A 13994-nucleotide genomic window follows, 5' to 3' on the forward strand; every position below is an offset into this window, starting at 1 on the left:
TCTCTCTCTCTCTCTCTCTCTCTCTCTCTCTCTCTCTCTCTCTCTCTCTGATAGTAAGAAAAGGAACCTGAGGAACTCTTCAGTTTGTAAGGATTTAAGTTTAGAATTAAGTTTGGAAAACTTGTATGTGGGTACTCTCTAAAAAGAATTTGCAAGTGTTAGCCAATCATCTTAGTTTGTTGAAGACACATATTTCGCAGCTAAATGTAAGGAATTATTTATGAAGTTTAATAGAAAATGAAGTATGCTATATAAGTGTTTGGAAATAATACCACTTTTATTCACAAATTTGTAAACAGTAACACATCCATAGTGACTATATTATGGTTTCCCTTCACAGATACCAAGTTGTTCTAGTACAACCATATAAATAAATAATACCTGAAGTCTCAAAGTAACATGGACAATTAACAGTGATGACAGATAAATACAGACGCATGGGGATCAAATACTAGGTGAAACACTTTTTAAAAGGTAAGAAAATAATGTAATCTTAATTAAGGCCATTGAGGTTTAGTTAGAAGTAATTGACTGAAGTTTCTTTTTCAGTGTATCAGGCTTTAAGAAACACTCTGCAGGATCCTGTCTATCTTAATGCTGATAGAGCTCAGCTGTAAGTATCAGTTCTGTGAAGATAACAGTTGCAGGTGTTCTTGCCTGCTAGATATCCTAGTGGATAATATTTCTATAGTGAACTCTATTCAAATGTGGTTGATTAGAACTTGATAGAGCGCTGGAATGGCCACATTCCAGTATATTCAGAGATACACGTTAAGTTGTAGTTGCTCTTTGCTTTTGATGATTGCTACTACCATCACACACTGTAGAACATAATGTTTTGTCATGTTTGTGAAAGGCTTCAGAGTTTGGTACAAAGGAGTTGTCAGTTGGAGTCTGTTATTAAAAGAGTAGATTTTCAAGTCAAGGGTTACTTTTTGTAGGATCATGTTTTCACTGAGCTTCTCCCCATGTTAACTTAAGAACATTTCTTAATGTACTGTAGTATTAAATGATTATTAGACAATTTTCCCACCTTGTGCTTTTTAAAGCATTTCCAGGGCATGTTTGGGAGAGGTTGCATCTATAGATATTAGATATTATTAGCCCTTTTCTCTTTCTAGCTGCCTAGAGCAGTAACCTATTTTTACTAGACAATTAGTCTGCCTTGTAGTTACAAGATTTTGTAATTATATCAGTCTTTAAGTTGTAATGCTTCCCCCAGAATAGTATCACTATTATAATATCTAGTTTTTTGCTTATAATAAAGTGACAGTTTCCATCATAAACATCTGCTAGTCCTTTTCTTAGTCCTTTTCCTTATTTCCAGATGGGCACTTAATAGTAACCCATTTAGCCAGATTGTACATTCTTTTTTTTTGTTTGAGACTGAGTTTCGCTCTTGTTTCCCAGGCTGGAGTACAGTGGTGCAATCTTGGCTCACTGCAACCTCTGCCTCCCAGATTCAAGTAATTCTCATGTCTCAGCCTCCAGAGTAGCTAGGATTACAGGCACATGCCACCATGCCTGGCTAATTTTTGTATTTTTAGTAGAGATGGAGTTTTACCATGTTGGCCAGGCTAGTCTAGAACGCCTGACCTCAGGAGTTCGGGAGGCCTGCCTTGGCCTCCCAAAGTGCTGGGATTACAGGTGTGAGCCACTGCGCACAGCCTGTACATTCTTTGAAAAGGATATTGTAATTATTATAAAGTAAAAATTTAATTAGCCATACTGTTCTAATGTAATTAGATTAATTGAATTATCTGCCTAACTGGGTACAAAAACCGGAAAATCCTTGTTGTTTTGATCTTGTTAAAAATGTAGGCCGGGCGTGGTGGCTCACGCCTGTAATCCCAGCACTTTTTGAGGCCGAGGCAGGCAGATCACGAGATCAGGAGATTGAGACTTTCCTGGCTAACACGGTGAAACCTGGTCTCTACTGAAAGTCCAAAAAGTAGCCAGGCGTGGTGGCATGTGCCTGTAATCCCAGCTACTCAGGAGGCTGAGGCAGGAGAATTGCTTGAACCCAGGAGGCAGAGGATGCAGTGAGCTGAGATCACACCACTGCACTACAGCCTGGGCAACAGAGTGAGACTCTGTCTCAAAAGAAGAAAAAAAACCACACATACACTAAAAATAATAAAAATGTCCTTTTGTAATTGAATTTTGTAGCACTTTAATAAGCATCAAGGTTATCCTATAGGTATGATTTGGTTGATTATTTGTATGATTCTTTTATGCATAACCTAAATGGCTATGTATACTTGAAGCTGACAATTTGGAAAGTCATCTAGGACAAGAGTAAGAGATGATATTATAAATTCTCTTACGAGAAATGTTATCAAGGGCAATCTTTAGATCACCTCAAAAAAATACTGCCTTATAGCAGTGTCTAGAATAGAACTGAGTCACATTTGGGCTTGGTTCAAACTAATATTGAGTTGTAAGGATTTGGTATATTTCAGAATCTTTTTGGTTTGCTTTTGTTGATTTCTAAAAATCCTGTATCAGTTTCTTTGTGTCCTTGATACTAAGTTACCAAGAAGCACTAAAGATGTCACTATGAACAGATTCTGTACCTGTATTTCTTCTTATTATAGAAGGAGTAAATCTATTAGTAATAAGTTCATTTTCTTCTTTAATTCTTTTTTTTATTATTTTATTTTAAAGAAAGAAATTTAGGAGGTTCTAGTATTCTCCATGGCTGAAGCTGAGTGAGTCTGAAACCCTGATGCTTAAGCTCCATTCTAGATCATAGCTCCAACTCCTTCAGGAAATAAGGAAAAGAGATTGTATTTCCACAATGATAGATCTTTGGTTGTACAGGTAAGTTGCTTAGTTTTGCAGTAGTGAAGAAACTGTAGTTTGACATTTTTGGTTTTTTTTTAGTTGTGGACACTGTTATTTGTCCCTACATCTTCTGTGTGGCAAATTGTAGTTTGGCCAGCTGTTTATAGGAGTATGGAGCTGTAGGGAATGGGTTAGGAATGAAATATTTTCCATTCTTTTCTCAACAGGAGTATAAATGAAGTGACTGCTTATGTTGGAATTTTTTACTCAAGAGGCCATTGTGAAATTCCTTGACTTTCCTTTTCCTGATTGTCTTTTAAACTGCATTTTCATTTACTTTTGTCTGTCTGTCTGTTGCCTGCCTGCCTGCCTGCCTGCCTGCCTGCCTGTCTGCCTGTCTGCTTACCTATATACCTACTTGCTACCTACCTACCTACAGATCATCTATCATATATCAGTTTCTCTTAATGGGAAAGAAATAAGAAGTCTAAAAAGATAGTACATAATAGAGTTCCCAGACTTCAAAGAGGTGACTATTTAAGAATCTTAAGTTGAATTTCATGAGTGAGTTCCCAGGTTTTATTCTTCTACTTTTAACATCATAGATATGGTGTTAATTGGACAGCTGAAGTAATTTGTCATAAAATAATTATATGACAACATGGCCTCAATATTATTAAATAATTTATGTTCTAGACAACTAGAAAAAGAGTCATATTGGTTACATTTTCCAGTTGTTCTTGCTCTTTTTTCCTTTTCCTTTGGTTTGTCTACCTGATTATATACTAGTATCATGACCAGTTTCTTAGAAATTGTTCACTGAATAAAATAAATATTATGATAATAAATATCAACTAGAACATTGGTGTGATGGAAGACTGCCAGTTCCTCAATTCCCAAAACCAACTTTACTGCTTTGGTGATTATAGTAGGAACAAAAGCATATAGGCAAGGCCTTTGAAATATCTTTTTGAAATTTCTTGCTCTTAAGTAAATAGCTGGAGAAGTGTGTCATTAGGTGGGCCTTTTTTGTTTAATAATTATTACTCCTTTTAGTTCTAATTAATGCAGTTCTACAGGTATGATCACAGGAGCTGGAAATTTATGACCTGAAACATAGCTGATAATACTTCAGAGAGTGTTTTTCAGAATCATGTAGTTATATTTGGGTAACAGTAGATTCAAATTTATGGGAAGGCAATCCAGCAGCAAATAAGTGGGTAGGATATGAGAAATTACAGGTAGGATTGGGAACTTAATATGAATGGACAAGTTGAAATTTGGTTGACTAGCCCTTCTCAGATATATAGCCTCCAATAGGATGAGAATTTATGAAGGTGGAGAATAGAGGGAAGGAGTCTGGTTAATTCTAGTTACTGATCACATTCTCTTTTCTCTGTATTCTAGAAAGTACCACTATTCATTAGTTGGTAGATAACATATAGGAAAAACTCCAGTGTAGTTGTTAGTTAGATTGGGTTTTGCCCATATTAATTAATGGTTCCCCTTAATTCTAAAACTGGAATGTTTGCATTTCTAACTTCAAATGGATGCTCACTAAGGTTTTCAACATATATCTCTTATTTTGTTAGCAAGCAGGGGTATTTCCTGAGATGATTTGTAAATAAGTTCATTTTTATTCCTTAATATTTGACAGAAATATAATTTTGTACTCTTAAGCTTCTTTATTGTATTCTTAAGTAGCTTTTTGTGATACAGCTAAAATGAGGAAAACAACTGCTTTAGTCTGTAATATTTTGCTAAGCATGACAAAACAATGTTGAGACTTGGTTGAGATAATACAGACTTTTTATTTTTTATCTAAGAGATAGGGTCTTACAATTGTTCAGGAAGTTCTCAAATTCCTGGGCTCAAGTGGTCCTCCTGTCTCAGCCTCCTGAGTAGCTGTGACTGTAGGTGCCCCCACTTCCCTACCCCTGGCTAATCTAGACATTTGTGGTCTCTTTTTGTTAACTGAATTTTGCACTCAGTTTATTAGGTAACTATAGAAAGTATATGCTTTTATGTATACCTATCCAAAATTGAAAAGATACGAAGAAAAAGGTTAGAACAGAAAAAATATCATCAGAGGGAAGATTGGCAAAATTTTGTTTAACTCTAATCTTAATGGTTTTAATCAGTTTATTACCTCAAGTGCACATCACATGTTAATTTTAGGCAAGTTTTTTTTTTTTTTTTTTTTTTTTTTTTGAGACAGTCTTGCTCTGTCGCCAGATGCCAGGCTGGAGTGCAGTGGCATGATCTTGGCTCACTGCAGCCTCCGTCTCCCAGGTTCAAGCAATTCTCCTGCCTCAGCCTCCCGAGTAGCTGGGACTACAGGCGCACGCCACCACGCCCAGCTAATTTTTGTATTTTTAATAGAGATGGGGTTTCACCATGTTGGCCAGGATGGTCTCAATCTCTTGACCTCGTGATCCACCCACCTCGGACTCCCAAAGTGCTGGGATTACAGATGTGAGCCACCATACCTGGCCGGCAAGATTTTTTAATAGTCTTCCATTTGGTGCTTCCTTGGCCTTATTTATAAATTTTTTATTATTAGGATCCAATAAGGAATTAAAGGGTATCTGATTTAGTTTGAAACTTGATGACTATTATCTTATTAGAATTCTGTCTGAGTGCAGTAGCCTAAGGCAGTGCTTATTAAACCCTAACACATATATGAGTCACCTAGGAACCTGATTCACTGGTAGGTTTGGTGCAGGGCCTCATATTCTGCATTCCTAACAAGCTTCCAGGAGATGCCCATGATTGAGTTGTAAGAGTCTGAAGTACCACAGGGATCCTTGTTATAAAACAAGTTCTCTTTCAATACAACCTAATAGCACAGAATTTGAGAATCCTAAAACTAGGGCTTTGTTCTAGTTATTGAGTGAAATAAAAGCATTTTTAGGGCACAAAAGAAATGGAAAGAAGCTTAATCTTTTATATTAATTAGAATTTTCATATTTTCTTTAACTTTTGTATTCATCAGTGTTTTCATATTTTAATCAGTGGAATGGTGAAGAAATAAGATACTCCTCACTATAGGTGATTTATTTTTATTCTTATTTATTTAATTTTTTGAGACAGGGCCTCACTCCCATCACCCAGGCTGAAGGGCAGGCAGTCACATCACTGCAGCCTCGACTTCCCAGGCTCAGGTGATCCTCCCACTCAGCCTCCCTAGTAGCTGGGACTACAGGCATGTGCCACCACACCTGGATAATTTTTTTGTATTTTTAGTAGAGCCAGGGTTTTGCCATGTTGCCCAGGTTGGTCTCAAATTCCTGGGCTCAAGTGATCCACCCACCTTGGTTTCTCAAAGTGCTGGGATTACAGGCTTGAGCCACCATGCCCAGCTTATACATGATATTTTATGGTAAAAAAATATATGTATAAGAAACACGTTCTTAGTACTACTAATAATAGGTTCACTTCATCCAAAATAGTCTCTCTTTGAGAAGTTTGTACTTCGAGGCAGAGATTTTGCTGCCATTCAGATTTGTGTGGAAAGAAAAGGTCAATGAAGTCTTATTTGGAATCATTTAAGAGGTTTATATGCCCTTAATTGGGATTGCATTTTAAAAAGTAAAGATTAACAGATTCTTTTGTGTGTTTATAAAATACTACTATTGCCAGTATTATTTTTGAACCATAAATTATGAATATAATTAAATTTGCATTAAACATAATTGGTGTTAGATTTTATAGGCAGTTCATAAAATTAACTTACTCTTAGCTTTTTGTGCACTTACATACATATTTAATATCTAAAAATCAGTAATCTTCACATTTTAGAGTGCCAGATTTGGATACATGAAACAAATAAGTTGCTTTTCATATACCACAGTTTGTGTTCTTTTATTTTCATTTTGTTGAGATGGAGTCTTGCTCTGTCACCCAGGCTGTAGTGCAGTCATGCGATCTTGGCTGACTGCAACCTCCGCCTCCTGGGTTCAAGTGATTCCCCTGCCTCAGCCTCCTAAGTAGCTGGGATTACAGGCATGTGGCGCCATGCCTGGCTAGTTTTTGTATTTTTAGTAGAGACGGGGTTTTTTTCCCCACGTTGGCCAGGCTGGTCATGAACTCCTGACCTCAAGTGATCTGTCCGTCTTGGCCTCCTAAAATGTTTTGATTACAGGCGGGAGCCACTGCCCCCGGCCAGTTTGTGTTCTTTTAAAACATCATTTGAAGTTTAACTTAAATGTTTTATAATTAAAAGTGGAAAACTGTGGGACACTTAGTGTTTGTTACCCATGAAAAAAGCAGAAAGATTGTAACCTTAATGATAATATATTAGCAAATGAGAATTAAATGTCAGTGTTTCTTTTAATGAATCCCAAAAACAATAAAAGTTTACTACTGTAAGAAATGTGTTTCTAAGTTCTGATTGGAGTCTCGTATTTACTGTTCACTTGATTGCTATGAAATTCTCTAGAGTAAATAACCATGCTTTAATTCCAGGGCTAGTTTTGTGATTCTTAAAAGATTTTGAAAAATTGTTAATTAAAAATTTAAAAGTATGCCATACTCTAAGACAACACTAAAGTCAGCCAACTTAAACATTTTACAGGGCACTTTCTCACTTAATTTGCTTGTCATCAGGCAGGAACAGGGAGATAATTTCTTTTAGTGTTTCTTTTTTATATGTGGTAGCATGTTGCTGTGTCTTCTGTAATTCTTCCACCCTTTCCACTATTAAATACTTCTAATTGAAGCAAAGGAGGGATTGTGTTTGATTTTTAGGGGAGGGGTCAGATTGGCATTTGGAAGTTTATATGGGAAGGGAGACTGTTGATATCCAAAGGTAGGAGGAAGGGACTGTGAAACTTTGCACTGTAGCCACCGCTGGCCTCTTTGTCTAACTAATCATCCTGCATCTCATTCGAAGTTAGGCAATAAAATGACAGAGTATCTTGTGAAAACAAAACAGAAGAGGAGCAGGGGAATAGAGACTTAAAATGTTAATAGCTCCTTTATTCTGCTTGATGGGAGAGCCTCTGGAAAATATCACCAAGTCACTAGTTTACCCAAATGGATCAATCAAGGCATTTTTCTATATCATTTACATTTCTGTCATGTAAACCTCAAGCATCCACACTAGAAAACCTGCTCATCTCCCAAACCACACATTAAAACAGGCACTGGCAAACGCTATACACAGGAGTTAGAGAAGGAAAGGGTGAGATTGTATGAGTACTCGAGTTCTTAAATATAAGTATTTGCTTCAGAGGCTTCTTTCCCATTTTCTTTTCTGGTCTTTGGAACACTTCCTTTCACTTGCTAATTTAAGGCTTTATTTCTAGAGACTAGGAAGGCTTGGGTTTGCTTTGTTTTGTTCTTAGCCATTGTACGCTAGCATTGTGATTTTATCTATCTATTTTATTATGAAAAATTATACTGTAATCAAAATTTTTTGGATGCCAGATCATTAGTTATCAAGGGATTTGATCTGAAACTTATTTTGGTAAAAGTAGATTAAAAAGAGGAGGGCCTGCCTTTCTATATACCAGGAACATTTTGAAAGAACATGAGAAATGATTGGAATAGTTTTTGTAAGATAGCTGCTATGTAAGTTCAATATTATTATTTTAATAACCAAAATGAAATCACATCTTTGGGATGGATCTTTTCTAGGTACTTGTGCCTATCTGAGAGGCAGATACACAGTGAGGCAGGTATGGTCTGTAGAGCCCTGCCCTGACACTTAGTAGATTTGTGACTTTGGATCGATTCATGAGAATGTGCCTTAATCTTCTTTTTTTTTTTTTTGAGATGGAGTTTCGCTCGTGTTACCCAAGCTGGAGTGCAATGGCGTGATTTCACCGCAACCTCCTCCTCCTGGGTTCAAGCAATTCTCCTGCCTCAGCCTCCCGAGTAGCTGGGACTGTAGGTGCATGCCACCATGCCCAGCTAATTTTTGTATTTTTAGTAGAGACGGGGTTTCACCTTTTGACCAGGATGGTCTCGATCTCTTGACCTCGTGATCCACCCGCCTCGGCCTCCCAAAGTGCTGGGATTATAGGCTTGAGCCACCGCACCCAGCCTGTGTGCCTTAATCTTATTCGTGAAGTAGGGATGATGGTAGCACCTATCTGAGTTGTTGTGAGACTTAAGTGAGTTAATGTATGTAAGGCATATAGAAAGACTCATGGAACATATTAAGTGCTGTATATTTACTTATTAGTTGTAATTTATGTAATTATTGGAAATGTTAATAAAAGAATTTTTATCACATAATTTAATATTGGCAGTTATAAAGACAGTTATGTAGACCATAACATCCAAGTATACTTGGATTAAAAAGTTATAGCTTTATACTTTTGTTTTAGGTATATTAACTATTACCTTTTTCTCATTATTTTGTTTACATTTTTGAAGGTTTCCCAATGAGTGGATCATGATGACCGTATTGTAGGGACTTGCCATAGTATGGCTGCTTCCCGATCTACTCGTGTTACAAGATCAACAGTGGGGTTAAACGGCTTGGATGAATCTTTTTGTGGTAGAACTTTAAGGAATCGTAGCATTGCACATCCTGAAGAAATCTCTTCTCATTCTCAAGTGCGATCAAGATCACCAAAGAAGAGACCAGAGCCTGTGCCAATACAGAAAGGAAATAATAATGGGAGAACCACTGATTTAAAACAGCAGAATACCCGAGAATCATGGGTAAGCCCTAGGAAAAGAGGACTTTCTTCTTCAGAAAAGGATAACATAGAAAGGCAGGCTATAGAAAATTGTGAGAGAAGGCAAACAGAACCTGTTTCACCAGTTTTAAAAAGAATTAAGCGTTGTCTTAGATCTGAAGCACCAAACAGTTCAGAAGAAGATTCACCTATAAAATCAGACAAAGAGTCAGTAGAACAGAGGAGTACAGTAGTGGACAATGATGCAGATTTTCAAGAGACTAAACGAGCTTGTCGATGTCTTATACTGGATGATTGTGAGAAAAGGGAAATTAAAAAGGTGAATGTCAGTGAGGAAGGGCCACTTAATTCTGCAGTAGTTGAAGAAATCACAGGCTATTTGGCTGTCAATGGTGTTGATGACAGTGATTCAGCTGTTATAAACTGTGATGACTGTCAGCCTGACGGGAACACTAAACAAAATAGCATTGGTTCCTATGTGTTACAGGAAAAATCAGTAGCTGAAAATGGGGATTCGGATACCCAAACTTCAGTGTTCCTTGATAGTAGGAAGGAGGACAGTTATATAGACCATAACGTGCCTTGCACAAATTCACAAGTGCAGGTCAAGTTGGACCACAAAATAGTAACTGCCTGCCTGCCTGTGGAACATGTTAATCAGCTGACTACTGAGCCAGCTACAGGGCCCTTTTCTGAAACTCAGTCATCTTTAAGGGATTCTGAGGAGGAAGTAGATGTGGTGGGAGATAGTGGTGCCTCAAAAGAGCAGTGTAAAGGAAACAATAGCGACCTGGACCCAAGTCTTGAGAGTATGCCAGCCTCCAGAGAACCTGAACCATCTTCTGTTCTAGACTGTGTTTCAGCTCAAATGATGTCTTTATCAGAACCTCAAGAACATCGTTATACTCTGAGAACCTCACCACGAAGGGCAGCCCCTACCAGAGGTAGTCCCACTAAAAACAGTTCTCCTTACAGAGAAAACGGACAATTTGAGGAGAATAATCTTAGTCCCAATGAAACACATGCAACTCTTAGTGATAATGTAAGTCAATCTCCCACAAATCCTGGTGAAATTTCTCAAAATGAAAAAGGGATATGTTGTGACTCTCAAAATTATGGAAGTGAAGGACTAAGTAAACCACCCTCTGAGGCAAGACTCAATATTGGACATTTGCCATCTGCCAAAGAGAGTGCCAGTCAGCACATTACAGAAGAGGAAGATGATGATCCTGATGTTTATTACTTTGAATCAGATCATGTGGCACTGAAACACAACAAAGAGTATGTGTAAATATGGTAACCATGAATTCTGCTTTGTTTATTAGTCCCCACGTTTTTCAGTATCTATTCATAAATATCTATTCATAATGTTTTTATTACAGCTAAAATTAATGTTTTCACTATAATTTTAGGTTTAACATGATGATTTTTTTCAACTCTTAAAAAAGAAAAACTCCAAAAAAAGACTTAAATTCAACTTTACACATGTGTTCTATGATAACATGGTCTTTACAGTTCTGATCTTTCATGTCTCAATTAGAAAAGACACGGTTGGTAGTGTTTTTGTTTTTTAATATGTTTTATATCATTTTTAGTTGATTTATAAAATGGAAACATCTTGAGTTACCACAGTATGCTTTGATTTATAGTTCTAGATAGCGTAGAACAATTAACGAGTGCTTAGACATCATCCAGATATGTGAAGTCTGGCAGGCTTGACATCTTCTTTTATCTTAGTTACTTACATTTAATTCTCAATTAAAATTTTTTATTAAAAAATTTGCTTTATGCATTATCTTTGACTTTTCTGACTTAGAGAAGTTGATATTAGTATTAACAGTATATTGTAATTAGCATATTAGCAGGCGTCTACTGGATAGTTTACATAAAACATTTGACATAGCTTTTCCTGATACTAGATATAAAGGAAGACTGTATCTTAAAATATTACCAGCTCTGGCCAGGCACTGTGGCTCATGCCTGTAATCCCTGCACTTTGGGAGGCCAAGGCAGTTGGATCATGAGGTCAAGAGATCGAGACCATCCTGGCCAACATGGTGAAAACCTGTCTCTACTAAAAATACAAAAATTAGTTGGGCATGGTGGCACGCACCTGTGGTCCCAGCTACTCAGGAGGCTGAGGCGGAAGAATCACTTGAGCCCATGAGGTGGAGGTTGCAGTGAGCCGATATTGCGCCACTGCACTCCAGCCTGGTGACAGAGCAAGCCTCCGTCTCAAAAAAAAAAAAAAAATTACCAGCTCTAAACTTTTGCTAAGTCACTGTTGTGAATAAAGAATTCTGTATCCAAATTTTTCACAATATTGCTTAGATTTCCTATAAAGTATTTGGGGCCATAACACAAAGATTTGGAGTTTACTGTGTCTAGATAATCCTAAAGGAACTATAACCCACAGTGCTCACGATAAATATCATGATTAGCAACAATAAAAGACGTAGTAAGTTAATCAGCTTTACTCCTACAGGATAGGCTTTTGAATTAACATCACAATCAGATTATATAAACTGTATATAAATACTTTGATTAGAGGAACATTTCTGATGGTTTTGTTGTGACAATTGCCAGACCCTGGTATGTGTCAGATCGAAGTATCAAATCCTGGTTGTGGGACATAATATTTTTTTTGCCATGCGTTATCGACGGTTTAGATTTGTATATGGTAATACAGTGGTCTTTCAGCATAGGCCTCTTTTCCGAAAAATTTTCTTCTGCTCTCTTTTGAAATACTGTTTTAATATTGTAACTGATAGGTCAGATCATCTGAGCATTTTACAATTTTGTGAAAATGTTAGGAGTCTAGTGTATTTGGAATATTTGAAGTCCAATTTTAGATAGCAAATTAACTCATAAATGAAGTTTTTTTCTGTTAGAAATAAGTAGGGTTCTACTGTTCATATATACTGTCAGTTTTTTGTTTTGTTTTGTGTTAAAGATAGCATCTTGCTCTGTTGTCCAGGCTGGAGTACATTGGTGTAGTCATGACTCACTGCAACCTTGACTTCCCTGAGCTCAAGTAATCCTCCCATCTCAGCTTCCCAAGTAGCTGGGACTACAGGCACATGCCACCATGGCTGGCTAATTTTGTTTTGTATTTTGTAGACACAGGGTTTTGCCATGGTGCCCAGGCTGGTCTCAATCTCCTGGGCTCAATTGATCCTCCCACCTCAGCCTCCCAAAGTATTGAGTACAAACATGAGTCACTGCACTTGGCTTAGCATCAATTTTTAAAACTAGAGCTGTTTATCGGCTGGTGAAAGGAAGGAGAGCATGTGTCTTAGGAAAATACCAAAAACTAAAGAAATGTGAATTTCTATAAAATTATACTATGTTTGTTCTGTTTTTTGCTTTTTATTGTTTTGGTCTTGACTGGTTGTTGATTGTGGAAAATTTTTTTCTAGTAATTCACTACAGTATTACTTTTTGTAAGAGATTGCCTGGTAATAATTCTGAAGGATGATGTTCAGATAAAACAGTTATCTAAAGATATGTCCATAACATTGATATTCCACATTCATAACCCTTTCAGGATGAGAACAATATAGATTAATGGATGCTTTTATACATTTTATATAGTGTGCTTTTTTTTAAATTTTATTTTTATTTTTTGCAAGACAACCACCTATTCCAGGAAATAGTGTGCTTTTATATGTTTATTTTTTGTGGCTTCCTTAAGATACAGAGAGTCCTTTGGAGTTTGGATGCTAGTTTCTTTGTTAGGACAGTGTTCTCAAATTAATGCCTCATTGGGTGACTTTAGGCAAAAAAAAAAAAAAAAAAAAAATTACTGATTCTTGCTCTTTTGCCTTGCTCCTGATCTTTTGAAGGATAGCACATTTTGTTTTTGGAGACAGGGTCTTACTATATCACCCAGGCTGGAGTGCAGTGGCACAGTCACGGCTCACCACGGAATTGATTTCCCAGGCTTCGGTGAACCTCCTACCTCAGCCTCCTGAGTAGCTGGGACTACGGGTGCACGTCACCATGCCTGTCTAATTTTTTGTCATTTTAGTTGAGACGGGTACACCATGTTGTCCAGCAAATCTTGAACTCCTAGGCTCAAGCGATCTGCTTGCCTTGGGCTCCCAAAGTGCTGGGATTACAGGCATGAGCCACCGCACCCAGCCAGGATAGCACTTTTGAAACTTTATCTTTTTTCTTTTTTCTAGAGGAAGCAAAACAGAAGTGAGATGGAGTATCATGATTAGCATCTCAGTTACAGCTAATTTAAGGAAAATTGGGAGAGGGTGTTTTGATCATGTCAGATATAATCTCTTTCAGTAAAGTCTCTCTTTCCTCCCCCATATCTCCATTCCTGTGCTTTTTGTCTAGAGCCAAGAGATGGTTGGATATAATGTTGGTTCTTTTTACCCAAGTTGCCATTACTAAAAATGGCATCATGACACCTGTCTAGTGCTTTCAAGTCTCAAGTAAATTTCTGGCAGTTTAAAATGATGTTAAAAAGCACTTGGATTTTAAAAAAAGGTACTTGAAGGAGATGGTTTATTATCCTCCTGTACACACATGCGTACATAC

At 37.1% G+C, this 13994-nt stretch overlaps 1 protein-coding gene across 11 annotated transcripts in view; it reads left to right on the forward strand.

The window, feature by feature from the left end:
* ZZZ3 (zinc finger ZZ-type containing 3) overlaps nt 1-13994 on the forward strand; it is a 134684-nt gene that overhangs the window by 55232 nt on the left and 65458 nt on the right. For 7 of the 11 annotated variants that reach the window (XM_032296547.1, XM_032296550.1, XM_032296551.1 and 4 more), the window contains exons 2-5: nt 341-474; nt 550-613; nt 2668-2823; nt 9172-10721. In XM_032296547.1, coding sequence (XP_032152438.1) covers nt 9223-10721 — 1499 coding nt within the window. In that variant the 5' untranslated portion in view covers nt 341-474; nt 550-613; nt 2668-2823; nt 9172-9222. The remainder of the gene's footprint in view (nt 1-340; nt 475-549; nt 614-2667; nt 2824-9171; nt 10722-13994) is intronic. The other 4 variants (XM_032296555.1, XM_032296557.1, XM_032296556.1 and 1 more) reach the window with 2 other exon arrangements.

The sequence above is a fragment of the Sapajus apella genome, unplaced genomic scaffold (genome assembly GCF_009761245.1).
Source record: "Sapajus apella isolate SASKATOON/1434 unplaced genomic scaffold, GSC_monkey_1.0 scaffold36, whole genome shotgun sequence".
Classification (NCBI taxonomy): domain Eukaryota; kingdom Metazoa; phylum Chordata; class Mammalia; order Primates; family Cebidae; genus Sapajus; species Sapajus apella.